The following is a 20,814-nucleotide window of genomic DNA, read 5'->3' as shown; positions in this document are numbered from 1 at the left end:
GTTATACAAACTGTCAAAGCATAATTGTAATTTGTAAAATCAAAATCCTTGCTACACTGCAGTAAACAGAATCTATGTAAAATCACAATTATAGCTACACTGCTGTATAAAGAATCTAAATGCATTAAAATACAAAATAGAAAGTGTCAAGCTTTAATGTAATAAAAACTTAAAGGATAAAATGTAAAGTCGAAAGTAATATAAAACACAAAATGTAAATGTAATAAAACTCATGTCATGCAGTGCTATATTTGACTGAGCTACTCTCCTCTTCAAAACCAGAAATGCAGTGAACACCCCTTAGAAAAGTATATCAACATTTGCCTTTCTAGAATATTGTTTGGAATCTTGCAGTGCTGGAGGATTTTTTTAGTTCATTAGGCCCTTAGTTTCTATAATTACAATACTATTTTCTACATCTGTATTGACAGAGTTTATTTCCTTTTTCTTCTAACTTGCTTCTGAAACTGTTTTTCTGTATGATAAATTACTACCAGGAGGACAAGTCTATAAAAGGTTTTAGTAAAAGTGTCTTCTTTTATAGTTGTGAACATAAAAATGTCAATCAAAATTGAGGAGACTTTCACTTCAGACTTCACCAATCCTTCGTCCAAAAAGTACACTGACTATAAACAAGGCCTGGAAAAAGCAGTAAGTATTTGTCATAAATAGATTTAACCTTTCAAATTATATAAAATTGTGTTTGCAATATCAAACTTCAATTTTCCTGAAGGGAAACTAAAATGGCTGCTGAACTTCACCAGACAAGACATATGTATCAGAAAAAAATGCAGACCTATTTTCAGAGGGTCAGTCCCTAATTCTGAGCTGTGTCCTTCTGAGATCTCTGTATGTACTTATTTGCTGATTTCCCTTAGCCCTGCCCCTAGATCAACCACAAACCACCCAGACACGCCCACTGGTTGCCCAGACACTCCCATTCCCCCACCCACTATCCACCTGGGACCCTACATCTCCCAACATGGTCCCATTCACAAAATGGCGATCGCCCCCCTCAATCTCCCCAGTACCTAATGTCAGCACTGATTGGTAGTTATGCTCCATGCATTGGCTTGACTGTCAGTCAAGATAGTCCATAAGAGAATATTTCCTAATCCACAACTATGTAGATCAACACATTTGTGTTGCAATACAGCCCCTGCTTACTTTTTGGTTTCCATGTTGCTTTTATAAGGATAATTTCTCAACAATTATTCAATAATTCAATGTAGCAGAATATCCCTTAGTTTCTTCTTGTCTACTGTGAATTGCCTCCATTCTGCATCTGCCTCCCGAGTTAGTAAATTACAGATTTCGCCATCCTTCTTCCTAGGGTTTGATAATAGAAAAGAAAACCTTTTGTTAGTGATATAAATCATCCCCCCTCCCAACACCCAAGATATAAAAAAGGAAATTGCTCATATTTGATTGTGATGTGTTTGCAGAATAAAGAACTGATTTAAGAGGGTACACAAGTATTCTTTGCTATTGGTGAATAATCTTATATTGCATTGTTAATTTTTATTTTATTTTAGAACTTGCAACAAAAATCTATCTCTTGATTGAATCTTTCTGTACAGAGTTTGACATTCTAAGTTCTTTTTTTTTTTTCTTTTCTTTTGTAGTTTAATGAGAACTATAAATCATTACCGGGTTTCCAGTCAGCAATTGTTACAGGTTTCAGGTAAGACTGGGAAATTATTTTTAACAGGGAAATCAAGGCTGACTTAATAAACTAAATGAATATGAATGGATTTGTTTTAAGGCGATAGCTGAACATGCACAACTCTTAATACTGTTAGTTCTCAGTGGCTGTCAGGCCCAACTACTTGTGTGTTGACAATTATTGGCTGCCTGCTCCAGCTCAAATTGCTTTATTAGTAGCACTTTTAGACCCAACCTATAGCGTTGTGTTAATGCTCACTGGTTATCAGGACCTACTCATATACTTGCCCTGTGTACTTATTGCCAGTAACACACAGAATAAGGCTCCTCTCCGGTAGTCATTTATATTTCTCACAAATAAGCAGGCAAGAATACACAGATTTTTGTTTGTTTTTTAAAGCTATGCATTATTGAACAATCTATAGGGAATTACATTTTTATTAAAGGGGGGACTGGATGGTCATAAACTATGAAGAAATATATATTTTCTTTCAATATTTTTAATATATATTTTTTTAAACAATATTTATTTATTTATTTTTATATATATATATATATATATATATATATATATATATATATATATATATATATATACAGGGAGTGCAGAATTATTAGGCAAGTTGTATTTTTGAGGATTAATTTTATTATTGAACAACAACCATGTTCTCAATGAACCCAAAAAACTCATTAATATCAAAGCTGAATAGTTTTGGAAGTAGTTTTTAGTTTGTTTTTAGTTATAGCTATTTTAGGGGGATATCTGTGTGTGCAGGTGACTATTACTGTGCATAATTATTAGGCAACTTAACAAAAAACAAATGTATACCCATTTCAATTATTTATTTTTACCAGTGAAACCAATATAACATCTCAACATTCACAAATATACATTTCTGACATTCAAAAACAAAACAAAAACAAATCAGTGACCAATAAAGCCACCTTTCTTTGCAAGGACACTCAAAAGCCTGCCATCCATGGATTCTGTCAGTGTTTTGATCTGTTCACCATCAACATTGCGTGCAGCAGCAACCACAGCCTCCCAGACACTGTTCAGAGAGGTGTACTGTTTTCCCTACTTGTAAATCTCACCTTTGATGATGGACCACAGGTTCTCAATGGGGTTCAGATCAGGTGAACAAGGAGGCCATGTCATTAGATTTTCTTCTTTTATACCCTTTCTTGCCAGCCACGCTGTGGAGTACTTGGATGCGTGTGATGGAGCATTGTCCTGCATGAAAATCATGTTTTTCTTGAAGGATGCAGACTTCTTCCTGTACCACTGCTTGAAGAAGGTGTCTTCCAGAAACTGGCAGTAGGACTGGGAGTTGAGCTTGACTCCATCCTCAACGCGAAAAGGCCCCACAAGCTCATCTTTGATGATATCAGCCCAAACCAGTACTCAACCTCCACCTTGCTGGCGTCTGAGTCGGACTGGAGCTCTCTGCCCTTTACCAATCCAGCCACGGGCCCATCCATCTGGCCCATCAAGACTCACTCTCATTTCATCAGTCCATAAAACCTTAGAAAAATCAGTCTTGAGATATTTCTTGGCCCAGTCTTGACGTTTCAGCTTGTGTGTCTTGTTCAGTGGTGGTCGTCTTTCAGCCTTTCTTACCTTGGCCATGTCTCTGAGTATTGCACACCTTGTGCTTTTGGGCACTCCAGTGATGTTGCAGCTCTGAAATATGGCCAAACTGGTGGCAAGTGGCATCTTGGCAGCTGCACGCTTGACTTTTCTCAGTTCATGGGCAGTTATTTTGTGCCTTGGTTTTTCCACACGCTTCTTGCGACCCTGTTGACTATTTTGAATGAAACGCTTGATTGTTCGATGATCACGCTTCAGAAGCTTTGCAGTTTTAAGAGTGCTGCATTCCTCTGCAAGATATCTCACTATTTTTTACTTTTCTGAGCCTGTCAAGTCCTTCTTTTGACCCATTTTGCCAAAGGAAAGGAAGTTGCCTAATAATTATGCACACCTGATATAGGGTGTTGATGTCATTAGACCACACCCCTTCTCATTACAGAGATGCACATCACCTAATATGCTTTATTGGTAGTAGGCTTTCGAGCCTATACAGCTTGGAGTAAGACAACATGCATAAAGAGGATGATGTGGTCAAAATACTCATTTGCCTAATAATTCTGCACTCCCTGTGTGTGTATATATATATACACACACACACACATTATATATTATACACACTGCATATATTAATATTAGCTTCTCAAAATAAAGATATGTCTTGCTGCTGTATAAAAATATTATGCACAAAGCAGTCATGTTGTGTGTTTTTTATTTTTTATTCCAGGCAAGGAAGTGTTGTAGCAGACTATGTTGTAGTCACTGAACCAGCTAGCACTGCACAGATTCAGACTGCAAACAATGAGGTTATTGCCAACCTTAATAAAACTTTCAAATTGAGTGAATACCCCATTCAAAACCAGATTACTGGTAAGTTAAATATCCTGGTTTAACCCCTTGGGCCTATTGGATGTAAGTACTACGTCACAGGGTGCTTTGCTCAGCGTATCCTGTTGACATAGTACCTACATCCAACCTTCTGCCTCATGCTGCGGTCTTGGCTGCCAGCTTTGATAGCAAAGGACGCAACCAGAGGCAAAAGGCATATGCCTTCATATTGTAAGGGAGCGCTGATCCCCTGTGTCACTGTGTGCATTGACTTGCTGTGAAAGTGTAAGAGGGAAGGAAGGAGGCATGCGGGTAGCGCAAAGGGAGGAAGGGGTTTCCCTATCTACAAAAAAATGTTTAGGACAGGGAGGGATGGGTTCCCTACGCTATGAAAAGAAGTGAGGGAGGGGGTCGTACAAGCAATCGGTTGGGGAAGAGGGTGAGGGGGGATTGTTACACTAAAACATTTTTTTTATATATATATTTAATTATAAAAAATACAAACTGGCGGTAACTATTGATGGGGTGGGTTAAAAAATACAAACTGGCGTTACCTAATGATGGGGTGGGTTAGAGAGCTATTTGGGGGATTCAGGTTGCTGGGTGGGTGAGGAGAAAAAAAAATACAATCCCTAAACTGCACACTGGCAGACTTTCTGCCAGTACCTAAGATGATGGTGACTGGGGAGGGGGTGAGGGAGGGAAGAGAGCAGTTTTTGGAGGGATCAGGGAGTAGGAGGTTTCAGGTAAAAGGGTAACCACTACACTACAGCTATAATTAACTATACAAGCTACCTGATTAACCCCTTCACTGCCAGGCATTTCAGAAATGCGGTGCACAGCTGCAAATAGCTGCCTTCTAATTGCCAAAACAATAGCAAAGCCATTCATGTCTGCAGTTTCTGAACAAAGGGGACCCCAGAGAAGCTTTTACAACCATTTGTTTTATGACAGCAGTAGTTGTGTGTAAATAATTTCAGTGAGAAACCCAATGTTTTGAAAAAGTTAATGATTTTTTTTTAATATAATTTCATTTGGTGGTGAAACAGTGAGATGAAATATACCAAAAGATCAATACCTTGGGTGTTCTATTAAAAAATATATTTCTGATAGGTAAATAAAATAAAAGGCTCTACTGTTTTAAATGAGTGATAGCAGTGGGGCGGAGTCAGCCTAGAACGGAGTGGTCGCATGATTCTGAAGCTCCTTACAGTTAAGGGCCAATTAATAGTAATAACTGTTACAATACGATTCAGTTTTGGCCGCAGAAGTAAAATAAGGTCCAGAGGTTTGAAGGGAGATAGAAAATAATGCAGAAACCCTGCCAGGACTAAGGAAAAGCCAAACATCACAACACTGTCGGCCGGCTGTGAACTATGAGCGACATCTTGGTAATGATGCCTTAAGGCCCAAAGCATACCAACCGACTTCAACGAATAAGATAAGCAGCATATTAGAGGTGGGGTTGTGGAACAAACACCTTTACGGATATCGGACACTATCTGATAAGGAAGTTGAACATGATAGTCTAACTCTGATGTTGCACATGATTACGTCAGACTCAAAAAGCAATATGGTGACTACAGCTAGATGGGAGAATACATTCTGGCAACGTTTCGAGACTGCCCTCCAAAGGACGCTGACGCTGATGGCCCACGGAGAACCGGAGGCCAACAGTTAAAATCTTCAGTTACAAAAATGGAACCACCACTCAGTTTGGACTTAGATGTCGATGGGGTCTGGCCTCGGTGGACAATCCATCTCCGAAATGCCGCCTGGACTACACAGTCAGCTGAAACTAACCAGCTTTTGACAGGAGCATTGGACGCAATGACTGATCGATTCTTACTGTCATATGTGGCCTCTCCGGGACAGATCATCTATACTACAGGTGTGGGGTAAGAGACATTGCCTCACAGGAAAGTGATTACACCACTTTTTGAACCTTGTGACTCTCTATTAGTAATGGTCCATTAGTTATGGGAACTTTATATGAAGACAGAGATAAGTGGGACAGTTCCTGGATTATAGTTTGCTGCCTATCTAGGCATTAGATAAAGGCTTAAAAGTTAAACGCCTAGATTACGAGTTTTGTCGGTAAAGCCGTGCGGTGCTAACGCTCAGTTCCAGCTCACCGCACACCTACAAACAACGCTGGTATTACGATTTTTTTTCAACCCGGCGTTAGCCTCTAAAAAGTGAGCGTTGAGCAAAATTTAGCTCCACATCTCACTGTAATACCAGCGCTGCTTATGGTAGCGGTAAACTGGCTGAGCGTGCTCGTGCACGATTTCCCCATAGGAAACAATGGGGCAGAATTGGCTGAAAAAAACCTAACACCTGCAAAAAAGCAGCATTCAGCTCCTAACGCAGCCCCATTGTTTCCTATGGGAAAATAAATTTATGTCTACACCCAACACCCTAACACTTATTAACCCCTAATCTGCCGCCCCCAACATCGTCGCCACCTGCATTATATTATTAACCCCTAATCTGCAGCTCCAGACACCGCCGCCACCTACATTATACCTATGCACCCCAACGTCGATGCAACTATATTAAATTTATTAACCCCTTAACTGCCGCCGCCAACGTTGCCGCCACTATAATAAAGTTATTAACCCCTAAACCCAAGTCTTACCCTAACACCCCTAACTTAAATATAATTTAAATACAGGTAGCCCTCAGTTTACGCTGGGGTTAGGTTCCAAAAGGAATGGTTGTAAATAGAAACCGTTGTAAATTGAAACCCAGTTTATAATGTAAGTCAATGGGAAGTGAGGGAGTTAGGTTGCAGGCCCCTATCAAAATTGTCATAAGTAACACCCAATACAATATTTTTAAAGTTTTGAAATGAAGACTTTAAATGCTAAAGAGCATTATAAACCTAATAAAATAATCACACAACACAGAATATATAATTAAACTAAGTTAAATGAACAAAAAAAATTGCTAAACGGCATTATAAACCTAATAAAATAATCACACAACACAGACTTCACAGACTTAATTTTTCGGCAAACAGTTCTTTCTATGCATTCCAATCTGGACTGATTTATAGACAGGAAGATCTTGTTCCTTTGAAATCTGCTCGATAGCTCAGGTCTGGTTAAACTGATTAATTTCAGCTTGCTTGACTTTGCTGCAACACAGGCGGATAGCTCTACCTACTGGCTATTTTAATAAATGCACTGCTTCTCAATGCTTTTCAATAGCAGTCACATGACTGGAAAAAAAGGTTGTTATTCTGAAACGGTGTAAATTGAACCGTTGTAAAACGAGGGCCACCTGTACATCTAAATAAATTTACTAGTTTTAAATACATTTATTCCTATTTAAAACTAAATACTTACCTATAAAATAAACCATAAGATGGCTACAATGTAATTATTAGTTATATTGTAGCTATCTTAGGGTTTATTTTTATTTTACAGGCAACTTTGTATTTATTTTAACTAGGTAGAATAGTTATTAAATAGTTATTAACTATTTAATAACTACCTAGTTAAAATAAAGACAAATTTACCTGTAAAATAAACCCTAGCCTAAGTTACAATTACACCTAACACTACTCTATAATTAAATTAATTCCCTAAACTAACTACAATTAATTACAATTAAATAAAATAAAATAAAATAAATTACGGAAAAAAAAGAAATTACACATTTTTAAACTAATTACACCTAATCTAAGCACCCTAATAAAATAAAAAAGCCCCACAAAATAATAAAATTCCCTACCCAATACTACATTACAAATAGCCCTTAAAAGGGCCTTTTGCGGGGCATTGCCCCAAAGTAATCGGCTCTTTCACCTGTTAAAAAAAAAAAATACAATACCCCCCCCCCAACATTACAACCCACCACCCACACACCCAACCCTAATATAAAACCCACCCAATCCCTCCTTAAAAAAAAATAACACTAACCCCCTGAAGATCACCCTACCTTGAGCCGTCTTCACCCAGCCGGGCACAAGTGGTCCTCCAGAGGGGCAGAAGTCTTCATCCGATCGGGGCAGAAGAGGTCCTCCAGATGGCAGAAGTCTTTATCCAGACGGCATCTTCTATCTTCATCCTTCCGGTGCGGAGCAGGTCCATCTTCAAGACATCCCACGCGGAGCATCCTCTTCAAACGACGGCCGACAACTGAATGAAGGTTCCTTTAAGTGACGTCATCCAAGATGCCGTCCCTTGAACTCCGATTGGCTGATAGAATCCTATCAGCCAATCGGAATTAAGGTAGGAAAAATCCTATTGGCTGACGCAATCAGGCAATCAGATTGAAGTTCAATCAGATTGGCTGATCCAATCAGCCAATAGGATTGACCTTGCATTCTATTGGCTGTTCCAATCTCTTTGCTCCGAATATGTACTAGTTCTGTATTTATACGTATACACTTAACTGTCTACATATGAATATTCATGTCTGTCTCTCCATGCTACACTTAGAGATTTCACTATGAAGTTATTACTTGGTTAATTTCAGCCTATGGGCTAGCAGACCTGCTTTCTCATATAGACCAAATATATACTAAATTAGTTTTTTTTCATCTTGTTATACTATTTAATGATAATGTTTTTGTTTCAGGCCTTAGCTATAACATTTATAATGGGTCAGAACATTCATTTAGTTTGTTTTACATTCTATTGTTTACCTGAGAGGCACTGTCTCATAATGCTATGGGTCTGTAAGATGGCCTAGCAACTGGGTGTATACAGATGGAAAATCTATTTGACTGTTTACTCCATATTTAGCTTTAACCCTACTGATTATGGGTGATTTCACTGCTGACGATATTAATTCATGTGAAATACAGTATATATATGGCATTGTACTGTTGCCCTAAGTTAGATATGTAGTCTGCTCTTTAATAATACTCAAGATATCTTTCAGATAGTTCTGAACTATATATAGCGACTCAAGATTGCTGACTCCGTTTATCCCCCCCATTGCTTATATGGATAGGCTAAGGAAAATATATCCTATAGATTTTGTAAAAAATGTAATTAATTTTATTCATTGCTTACAACTACAGTCCTGGGGACCCACATGTGGTCCTATAAACCACAATATTGTTGACAAGCTTCCCTCTTTTTTATACAGCTATAGCTTGATTACCTGAGACCCAAGAGTAGCCTCATTTGTTGGAAGAGGGTACATCACATATATATACCAATCGCTAAGAAATATTAAAGAGGTTTATTACTGATCATTTAGATTATCTATTTTTAACTAGTTGAATTTATAGCAGCAGATCTCCTAGGGTTGGAGCTCGCAGGCTTAAATAGAGTATTGAATTGTCTGTATCTCTCGATCCTAAAGTCTGGACTTTGTGATAGCAGTGCACTTGAATTTACCTATATGGACCTTAGAGGTTACTTACAAATACTCCCTAATTTTGTAGTTTAGTATTGTCATGTGTTAATATTTATAGCTAATTTTTCCTAGTTGGTTCTTCGTATGGTCTCAAAAGCTAAACTTGAGCTAGTATGTAAGTTTACCCACATGCAGTGCTTAACTACATCGCTATTTAGATTGAGATATATGTCAGTATCTTATGCCAGATTTGATCCACATATTATAGATATGAGCTGTGTTTAGAAATCTTCTAATGTTACTGGCTACTGGTACACAGTACTCTAATTTTGATTACTTGATTTATTCTGTGAGACTCTGGCCCCAAGTTATCAAGGTCTGTCGGACCTGATCTGACAGACCTCACTGAATACGGCGAGCAATGCGCTCGCCGTATTCAGCATTGCACCAGCAGCTCACAAGAGCTGCTGGTGCAACGCCACCCCCTGCAGACTCGCGGCCAATAGGCCGCCAGCAGGGGGGTGTCAATCAACCCGATCGTACTCGATCGAGTTGTATTACGGCGATGTCTGTCCGCCTGTTTCATAATTGCTGTTTCTGGCGAGCCTGTAGGCTCGCCAGAAACACGGGGCATCAAGCTCCATTCGGAGCTTGATAAATATGCCCCTTTATCTCAGATAGGAGTAAACTTCATTGTTGGATGAACCTGATAGTGATTTGTCTCACTTATGTTGATACTTGTTGTTTTTTTTTTTTTTTAAATAAGAGTTAGGAGGCAAATAACCAATACTCAATATTTATATACGGTGATATGTCTCTGGGTCTGCGGCCGAGACATCAGAGAATACCCACCTATGCTTATATGGGCGGAGTCTGAATGTAGTTAATAAAGGCCCAACATAATTTGGCCTTTGATTTCCAGTCATGCTAGCTTTTTGGAGCCTCCTACGTCTCTACTAATAGCAGTTTCAATCTGGGCCACATATCTTAAGATATCTAGTTACTTCCTATATTTTAGCTGGGCAATAGTCTACTCATACAAGACCCTGTTTGGATTATTGCGCATATAATTTGTCTACCATTATAAGAGAACTCCATTTATATTATTTTCATTAAACCGCCCCCCCCCCCCACACCACAGCTTATTTTAAACAGAAGGTTATGTCCTGAACCATTCACATAAAGTTAACAAATTATATAACTCAGCAATATTTCCTGCAGCATACCATGTCTTTATATAGTTGTGTTATTTTGTATCATTTATACATCTGGTTACATGATAGGTTTGGAACATGCAATATATTGAATGTTTATATTTCTTCAATGCCTTAAGAAAAACTATATTAAAAAAAGACGAGTAAGATATCTTCTCTCACCCTTTTCCACTTCCACTCTGTTTATCAGAGTGGGTCATATCCAATATCCCTTTTCCGTCTCCGTCCAGAGGGGAGATACAACTCTCACCCCTCCCCATATTAGTTTAGTGACGACAAAGTCCTGAAGGGGCGATATATCTAACTGAATACCTTTATGTGGTCAAGACTCCATGGCTAGCGCTTGTTTCTCCATGCAATGTTATAAACACTCTTTGTCAACCCAGCCTCAAAAGTTTATCTTTTAGCTCCGTCCCCCCACTCCCCTTTTCCCCTTACACCTTTGAGCTTACTCTGTAAGCAAAGGAAAATAAATCCTATATACATTTTGTATCATATTACTAAGGGTCCAAGAACGACCCTATATGGCTTTATTTGTTACAGGACCCCTATTACACCCTCGAACCACTATATAATAATATCATAGGTCCAAGAGGGACCGTTATCTGCTACATGAGGCGTAATTGTATCTAGTTTATCGTTATGCTTTGCTTTCGGGGTAAATAAGTCTACAATGCCTTACAAACGGCGACTAAATATATAGAATAAAAGAGGTTAGATGGAGAATATATATAGGTTGACTATAGTATTTATCATGGATTGTGTTTTGCATTTCATGATATTATACTTTATTTATAATGTACAAATTGTGCATTGGCGATATGTTGTATCACTTATATGCTACTGTTAAAACATATGCGTAAGTCAATAATTGCATTACAACCTTGCTAATGTTTATATACTATATTACCTCAATAAAAACTGTTTAAAAAAAAAAAAAAAGTTTTTCTCTAAAATTCAGGGGATTAATGTGAGGCAAATATAGTTGTACTCAAGTAATAGGGAAATAAAAAAATGCTATTATGCATTAAATTGACTATCTCTCTAGTGCAAAAATTGCATGCTCTAATTCATTAAAGCATTGAATATCTGTAAACTATCAGTGCAACAACTCTAAGTTTAACCACAAAAAGGGGTTAAACACAAAGTTAAAGTCCCACTCACATCCGCAGAAGTTGCAGCATTGATCGTGCAAATATTGCATGCTGTAACAAATTAGAGCATGCCGTTTTTTTATGTCCTCTTAATGTTGACAGTGTTTAACCACATGAACATTTCTTTGACTAGAAAAGGTAGAAAAAAATTTAAATTTAGTACAAATCCTGACCTCCCAACTGTCCCTATTTGAGAAGGACTGTCTCTAATTCTGAGCTCTGTCCCTCTCCGATAGTCATATGTCCCTATTTGCAGAATTTCCAATAGACCCGCCCACTATCTACCCATCACCCTGTACCCTCCTGCTGACACACCCCCTCCTGACAAATCCCCGCCCACAACCCTCATCCTCCCTAGTTGGGAGGAATGAAAATAAGATTTCTTATAATAAATAAAACCCAGAAATTCTATATGTATAACCGCACTTGCATATAAGCATCATTTTGACATTTTTTTTTTTATTCAATTGATTTCACAGGGTATAATAATATCACTGTTACCCCAAGCGTTATCTATACTGGAGATAATGTATCATTGAAATGTGTACTGAACGTATCGTCTGCTTCAGCTGCCTGGTATATAAATGGCACTCAAAAGATTTCAAACACTTCAAAATATTCCATCAGTACGTTTTCTAAAGGTTCAGAATCCACCTTAAATATATACAACGTTGCTCCTGAAGATCAAGGTAAGTTTGTTTTTATTTGTGATAAAGTCTCTTACTGTGATGACTGTATGTACACAATAGTCAGCAAAAAAAATTATTAAAATATCCCCAGACATATAGAGATGTGGGAGAGGGAACTGGGGGTTGTTATCACACCTCAGACAGTGACCAATATCTTTCACCATACCAAATCTTCCTCCATGTCAGCTTCCATCAAGGAAATTAATTATAAAATCCTCCATGGTTGGTACCTGACCCCCAGGAGAATCCATAAACTTTTCCCTCAGACTAATAATTGCTGCTGGAGATGTGGACACATTGGTAGTGGCTTGAGTCACATGTGGTGGTGGTGCTCCCAGATAAACTGGCTGTGGCGTACAATGACTACAGAGATAGAGCACATCTTTCAAACCAGCCTCCCGCTAGACCCCCTAGTGTGGTTGCTAAATAAATCTATTAAACTGCCCCGGCCCCACTTTAAACCCCTGCTAAAAATTATGACTAATAGTTTAAAGGCATTATTCGCATTAAACTGGAGATCGCCAGACATCCCCTCATTGGCCATGTGGCGCAGCAAGGTCACAGACTTGATAGAACTAGAGGAATATGGTTCCTACTTACAAGATAAAAGGGAACAATTCATAGAACTACAAATAACCTGGGAAAATCATATTAAATCCAACAAGCCCCAAACCAGACCACTTGATAACGCTTAAAGTTTCCTTGACAGGAGGCACAGTTAGATACTGTCCATACATGAGCGCAGCCTATAGAGGGTATTTTCAAGTAGACTTGGTTACACAACGAGATAAGCATTGAGATGTTCTTATTAAGGTTACTGCAGGTTTGTTTTGTTTTCTTTGTTAAAGAAAAATGTTAAAACAAGATTCCAAGATGCACCACTTACACATTGTTTCTTTCTCTGTAAGATTGACTATGTGATTATTATTATTGTAATTTTTCATGTTCTGTCGATCTACTTGTATCATGGATTCTTAATAAAAAGTTTTGGGAAAAAAATATCCCCAGACACTTAATGTGGTATAGCAAGCCAACAATTAGACTGACCTCTGATACCAATCTTAATAAAATTCAAATTACCCTTGAAAGATGCGCTGAACAGCAAACCACAAACAGCTCTATAGAGAGAACATCCTATATTATAAAAGGCCAAGTGTGTTTGTCTGAAGCCGTCATGCGCAGTAGAGACTGCGCACGAGGACAAACACACCTGGCCTTCTAACTGTCTTCCCCCGCGTCGCGTGTGGTGGAGTGGGCGTGGCTGGCGGGCGTGATGTGGGCGGGGCCCAGACATGGCGTGGACGTGACCGGGCGTGGCCGTCCGTGACATGGGTGGGGGCGGGCCGATGAGGGCTAGGTGGGGCCAGGTGCCGGGTGTGTGGCTGTGCACAGTCAGTGAGTGAATCATAAGACAGAGAGCTCTAAAAAGCAGAGGGGGATAAAGAGAGGGGGGAGAGTGAGCAAAAGAGATTGGGGGGAGAGAGCACAAAAGAGAGGGGGGAGAGAGCACAAAAGAGAGGGGGAGAGAGCACAAAAGAGAGGGGGGAGAGAGCACAAAAGAGAGGGGGGAGAGAGCACAAAAGAGAGGGGGGAGAGAGCACAAAAGGGAGAGGGGGGAGAGAGCACAAAAGGGAGAGGGGGGAGAGAGCACAAAAGGGAGAGGGGGGAGAGAGCGCACGCAAAAGGGAGAGGGGGGAGAGAGCGCACGCAAAAGGGAGAGGGGGGAGAGAGCGCACGCAAAAGGGAGAGGGGGGAGAGCGCACGCAAAATAGGGAGAGGGGGGAGAGCGCACGCAAAATAGGGAGAGGGGGGAGAGCGCACGCAAAATAGGGAGAGGGGGGAGAGCGCACGCAAAATAGGGAGAGGGGGGGGAGAGCAAAAGAGAGGGGGGAGAGCAAAAGAGAGGGAGAGAGAGCAAAAGAGAGGGGGGGAGAGAGAGCAAAAGAGAGGGGGGGAGAGAGAGCAAAAGAGAGGGGGGGAGAGAGAGCAAAAGAGAGGGGGGGAGAGAGAGAGCAAAAGAGAGGGGGGGAGAGAGAGAGCAAAAGAGAGGGGGGGAGAGAGAGAGCAAAAGAGAGGGGGCGAGAGCGCAAGAGAGGGGGGAGAGAGCGTAAAAGAGAGAGGGGGAGAGAGACAGCAAAAGAGAGGAGTGGGGAGAGAGAGAGCAAAAGAGAGGAGGGGGAGAGAGAGAGCAAAAGAGAGGAGGGGGAGAGAGAGAGCAAAAGAGGGGAGAAAGAGAGTAAAAGAGAGGGGATATAGAGAGAGAGCAAGGGGTGGGACCGCTGTACTGCAAAAATTGGCCCGTGTACACGGGCTTTAGGACAAGTATATTTATAATTTACTTATATGAAAATAAAATATAACATAAATATGAACTTCACGATGTACTTCGAGTTTATGCAAGTCCCCTGAAAGTTCCAGCACACACAAATACAGAGCACTCTGTGAAACCGTGATTGAACAGGGAGGAACATAATTGGGACAAGTAGACTACACAGAGGATCAGGAGCGCTATTGGAGGGTTGACCCCATGTGACCAGACTCGGAGTGTCAGACTGACACGGAAGCGGTGGCTAGAAGCATGGGAATCTGAAACACCAGAGTGGTAAGAATTGTAAAATGCTTCATTTTAGAAACACCAGCGCAAGATAGTTACAAGGAATAAAAGTGAGTATCTAATGGATGCTTGTGGGGTGGTGTACCGGTGTTCTGTCGAACTCCAATTTGTCAAAAACTCCATTCTGACGTCATCTGTTTTGCCTTTTGTTTGGGGGGCCAACGCAGACCCTTTGTATACACCCCAATGAGGTTTATTACTGGGCTTATCTGATTGGTTGTGAATCCTGTCACTCACAGGACACTGACCAATCAGATGTATGGAAATACCGGAAGTGACGTCAGATTGGAGTTTGACAGATTGGAGTTTTTGACACCGGCTGTTCCCGTGTCGTAAGTTCCGGATAAGCTCCTAATACCTCTAAGTGTAACCTTCTATTTGGGACCTTATTGAGCCTTATTGAGTACTATCTATTTTCCCTGGGCATAAAGTGATTGCACTGAACTGTGGATTTTGGAAACTGACTGCTTCAGGAATTGAATATTTTTATTCTTTTATCCTATACCACCAGTGTTTTTTATTATTTTTTTGTGTGTGTATCTTTATATGTTATTTATGTTCATATAAGTAAATTATAAATATATGTTCTCCCATACAGCTGCCTGTGGTTTGCTGTTTAGCACACCATTCTTGTGTTATTTGGACTGTGTGTACACACACATATCTGTGTATTATGTAACTATACATATTCGCTAAAGTATTTTGGTTGAATTGTGGAATAAAAAAAATGTAGTTTTTGTTTTTCTTTTGATTTTGTAAAGAGTAGTGCGTCCACTTGGGTTCTTTAGCATGGTAGAAGTCAAGTGCTTCCTATAAATAACAAGGGCTACACTGGATTACTTTTTCATTGGACAAGTAAACGAACATCAGTTACTAATCACTACAAAATATATAATCAAAATGCAACTTCCATGGTTCGGATAGAGCATGTCATGTTAAAGGGACAGTCTACACCAGAATTTTTTATTGTTTTAAAAGATAGATAATCCCTTTATTACCCATTCCCCAGTTTTGCAAAACCAACACTGTTATATTAATATACTTTTAACCTCTGTGATTATCTTGTATCTAAGCCTCTGCAAACTGCCCCTTTATTTCAGCTCTTTTGACAGACTTGCGTTTAGCCAATCAGTGCCTGCTCCCAGATAACTTCACCTGCACGAGCACAGTGTTATCTATATAAAATATGTGAACTAACATCCTCTAGTGGTGAAATACTGTTAAAATAAATTCTGAAGAGGTGGCCTTCAAGGTCTAAGAAATTAGCATATGAACCTCCTAGGTTAAGCTTTCAACAAAGAATACCAAGAGAACAAAGCAAAATTGGTGATAAAAGTAAATTGGAAAATTGTTTAAAATTACATGCCTTATCTGAATCATGAAAGTTTATTTTGGCCTAGACTGTCCCTTTAAAGGGCCATGATACCCAAATGTTGAAACACTTGAAAGTGATGCAGCATAGCTGTAAAAAGCTGACTAGAAAATATCACTTTAACATCTCTATGTAAAAATGAATGCTATTTTACCTCAAAAGTTCCTCAGTAGCCACATCCCATTGTAAAGGACTTCTAAGCAGCCAATCAGTATGTCTGTCCCGGGACAGCTAAGGGATTGAGCCTTGTGAACTCTCATATTATTTCCCTATTAAGTTTAAGGAATCATTTCATGATTCCTTAAACTTAATAGGGAGATCACAGTAAAAGAGTTCATGACCTCAGCACTGTTGATGCTGATTGGCTGCTGTTCATTTCTTCATTTATTTACTTTTTTACCTGCAGTTGGGCAACAGCTGAGTATGACTTTTTACACAGAACTTACTCTGCTGAGCTGAGGAAATTGTGAGGTAAAATATCTTCCTTTTTTACATAGAGATGCTCAGGTGATATTTTCCTGTCAGCTTTTTACAGTTATAATGCATCAGTTTCAAGTGATTTAGCATAGGAGGAGTATTTCCCTTTTAAGAGACTTTCCAGTCTGCAAGTATTATTACATTTACTTTATTCTCATGTTATCCTAAAAAAGGAGCGCTAGCTTGTGATTGGTGGCTACTCACATATGCCTCTTGTCATTGGCTCAGCTGTGTTCAGCTAGGTCAGATTTTATAAAGGTATCAGAAATTAATCATTTTATTAAAGGTCTGCATACAAAAAAAAGAAGAGGTGCACTCAACTGCGTAAGAACATGAGCCATAAAAATGTCCTTATATTGTTGATCAGACCAGTGCCACACAGGGTGCAGTGTCTTTTAGCTCACTATTCCTTGCACAGAGGAGAAATATACTGTAGTATATCGATCTGATTCTGCCAAAAAACCAGAATTTATGCTTACCTGATAAATTTCTTTCTTTTGCGATGTACCGAGTCCACGGATTCATCCTAACTTGTGGGATATTGTCCTTCCTGACAGGAAGTAGCAAAGAGAGCACCACAGCAGAGCTGTCTATATAGCTCCCCCCTTAACTCCACCCCCCAGTCATTCGACCGAAGGCCAAGGAAGAAAAGGAGAAACTATAAGGTGCAGAGGTGACTGAAGTTTACATAAAAAATACTATCTGTCTTGAATAGACAGGACGGGCCGTGGACTCGGTACATCGCAAAAGAAAGAAATTTATCAGGTAAGCATAAATTCTGTTTTCTTTTGAAAGATGTACCGAGTCCATGGATTCATCATAACTTGTGGGATACAATACAAAAGCTTTAGGACACGGATGAAGGGAGGGACAAGACAGGAACCTAAACGGAAGGCACCACTGCTTGCAAAACCTTTCTCCCAAAAATAGCCTCCGAAGAAGCAAAAGTGTCAAATTTGGAAAAGGTATGAAGCGAAGACCAAGTCGCAGCCTTACAAATCTGTTCAACAGAAGCATCATTTTTAAAAGCCCATGTGGAAGCCACCGCTCTAGTGGAGTGAGCTGTAATTCATTCAGGAGGCTGCTGTCCAGCAGTCTCATAAGCCAAATGGATGATGCTTTTCAGCCAAAAGGAAAGAGAGGTAGCCGTAGCCTTTTGACCTCTACGCTTTCCAGCATAGACAACAAACAAAGAAGATGATTGGCGAAAATCTTTGGTTGCCTGCAAATAAAACTTCAAGGCATGAACCACGTCCAAGTTGTGCAATAGGCGGTCCTTCTTAGAAGAAGGATTAGGACACAGAGAAGGAACAACAATCTCCTGATTGATATTCCTGTTAGAAACAACCTTAGGGAGGAACCCTGGTTTGGTACACAAAACCACCTTATCAGCATGGAAAACAAGATAAGGCAAGTCACATTGTAATGCAGATAGTTCAGAAACTCTTCGAGCTGAAGAGATAGCAACTAAAAACAGAACTTTCCAAGATAGAAGCTTAATATCTATGGAATGCATGGGTTCACACGGAACCCCCTGAAGAACTTTAAGAACTAAATTGAGACTCCATGGCGGAGCAACGGGTTTAAACACAGGCTTAATTCTAACTAAAGCCTGACAAAAAGCCAGAACATCTGGGACATCTGCCAGACGCCTGTGCAACAGAATAGACAAAGCAGATATCTGTTCCTTTAAGGAACTAGCGGACAATCCTTTCTCCAAACCTTCTTGGAGAAAAGACAAAATCCTAGGAATCCTGATCTTACTCCATGAGTAGCCTTTGGATTCACACCAAAAAAGATATTTACGTCATATCTTATGCTAGATCTTCCTGGTGACAGGCTTTCGAGCCTGAATCAAGGTATCTATGACCGACTCAGAGGAACCCCGCTTTGATAAAATCAAGCGTTCAATCTCCAAGCAGTCAGTTGCAGAGAAATTAGATTTGGATGCTTGAATGGACCTTGAATCAAAAGGTCCCGTCTCAGTGGCAGAGTCCATGGTGGCAGAGATGACATGTCCACCAGGTCTGCATACCAAGTCCTGTGTGGCCATGCAGGCGCTATCAAAATCACAGAAGCTCCCTCCTGTTTGATTCTGGCAATCAGACACGGAAGGAGAGGGAATGGTGGAAACACATAAGCCAGGTTAAACGACCAGGGTACTGCTAGAGCATCTATCAGTACTGCCTGAGGATCCCTTGACCTGGATCCGTAATGAGGAAGTTTGGCGTTCTGACGAGACGCCATCAGATCCAATTCTGGTGTGCCCCATAGCTGAACCAGTTGAGCAAACACCTCCGGATGGAGCTCCCACTCCCCCGGATGAAAAGTCTGACGACTTAACACCTCTTCTCTTTACCCTTCCTGCTTAGAGCCAGCAAAGAGATTGACTGGGGGGTGGAGTTATGGGGGGAGCTATATAGACAGCTCTGCTGTGGTGCTACTTCCTGTCAGGAAGGACAATATCCCACAAGTTAGATTGAATCCGTGGACTCAGTACATCTTGCAAAAGAAATACATTACAGCCTCGAAAATACCAGGCAATTCTCCTCTGAATGTAGAACAGTGAAGGGGTGGTGTGAGTGCTATCTTATATAGGTATAGGCTTAAATCCCTAAATAGTCTGATATAATCTCCAAATACAGACTTGAACAGTTAGATATAAAAGGGTGTGTGTGTGGGATAAGCGCTCTAGAGGGAGCAAACCTACCGGTGATTGGACTGTGATAATAGTATAATAAAAGGAATAATCAAGATGTTGATATATATTATCAAAAGAAGAACAAATTGTGACGATATTAAAATTGTCAATTTAATTTAAAATAAATAAATTCAGCAGAGTATAAACAATAAACATTCAGCATATGAATATAACATAAAATCAAATTCGGGTGACTCAAGTAAGTCTAAGATGCCGGCATCAAGGAAATAGATTAATACTGACAGAAAGAATTAATGTAAAGTAAACCAAAAAAGGTAAATTCACAATGTTTTAAAAATAGCAATTGCTATGTTAAAAACAATAATACAAAAGACTTGATTTTTGCAATAAATGTGCTAGTATATAACACACCGGTATTATCAGCACTTATGTGGGCAAAAGATAAAAAGTTCAAGTAGTAAGTCTGTAATCAATAAGAACAAACCAACAGCGTGTGTTTGTGTCCGTTAGAGACAATGATGGTGGATGGTGACGTTGCGTCATGTGACTAATAGTAATGATCCAATCGTATCCAACGATTATAGTGTAGCGTAATATTAGGTGTCTGTGCAGACATAGCTAATGTTCATTTTGAGCTCTACAATCCAAGCAGAGCATGATATATGAATAATTACTGTGTGTGGTGTTTATATGCTAAATCTAGCCATTGAGCTTCATTCTCATCTCACCTGGTTTTACGGCGGCACAAACAGGTTCATTTCTAGCTCACACATAACTTGAGCCGGATACATGAATAATCCCTGTGTGCTTGCTGTTCACCTCTGGTTCTAACTACAATACTACCACCTATCTAAAGGACGGCTGAACAAAGAGCACCTTGCAAAGAATTTCTATCCACTTGGAGTTCAGAAAGAAAAGACGGACACTTGTTTACATTTCATCTACAAGGTTGTTTTCAAATCTGCTGAATTATTTTTTCCTACAGGAGAGATCGGAAGACAGCGATCCGCAACTTGCAAGTATACTTTTACACTGTTACGAAAAAATCTGACACTTTGTCTCTTTTTTCATATACCGGTATATATTTTTTCAAATATTACACTACACTATAATCTTTGGATACGATTGGATCATTACTATTAGTCACATGACGTAACGTCACCATCCACGGATTACACGCATCATTGTCTCTAACGGACACAAACACACGCTGTTGGTTTGTTCTTATTGAT

The 20,814-nt window shown here is 39.7% G+C and overlaps 1 protein-coding gene across 1 annotated transcript in view; it reads left to right on the top strand.

Moving 5' to 3' along the window:
• LOC128655987 (adhesion G protein-coupled receptor F5-like) overlaps positions 1–20,814 on the top strand; it is a 194,214-nt gene that overhangs the window by 80,908 nt on the left and 92,492 nt on the right. Inside the window, exons 6-9 of the mRNA XM_053709613.1 lie at positions 545–651; positions 1,626–1,684; positions 3,981–4,123; positions 12,248–12,457. Of these exons, the coding sequence (XP_053565588.1) occupies positions 545–651; positions 1,626–1,684; positions 3,981–4,123; positions 12,248–12,457 (519 nt within the window). The remainder of the gene's footprint in view (positions 1–544; positions 652–1,625; positions 1,685–3,980; positions 4,124–12,247; positions 12,458–20,814) is intronic.

The sequence above is a fragment of the Bombina bombina genome, chromosome 4, assembly GCF_027579735.1.
Source record: "Bombina bombina isolate aBomBom1 chromosome 4, aBomBom1.pri, whole genome shotgun sequence".
In the NCBI taxonomy this organism is placed as follows: Eukaryota; Metazoa; Chordata; class Amphibia; order Anura; family Bombinatoridae; genus Bombina; species Bombina bombina.
The sequence above is the reverse complement of the archived record's forward strand: the minus strand, read 5'-3'. Positions and strand labels throughout refer to the sequence as shown.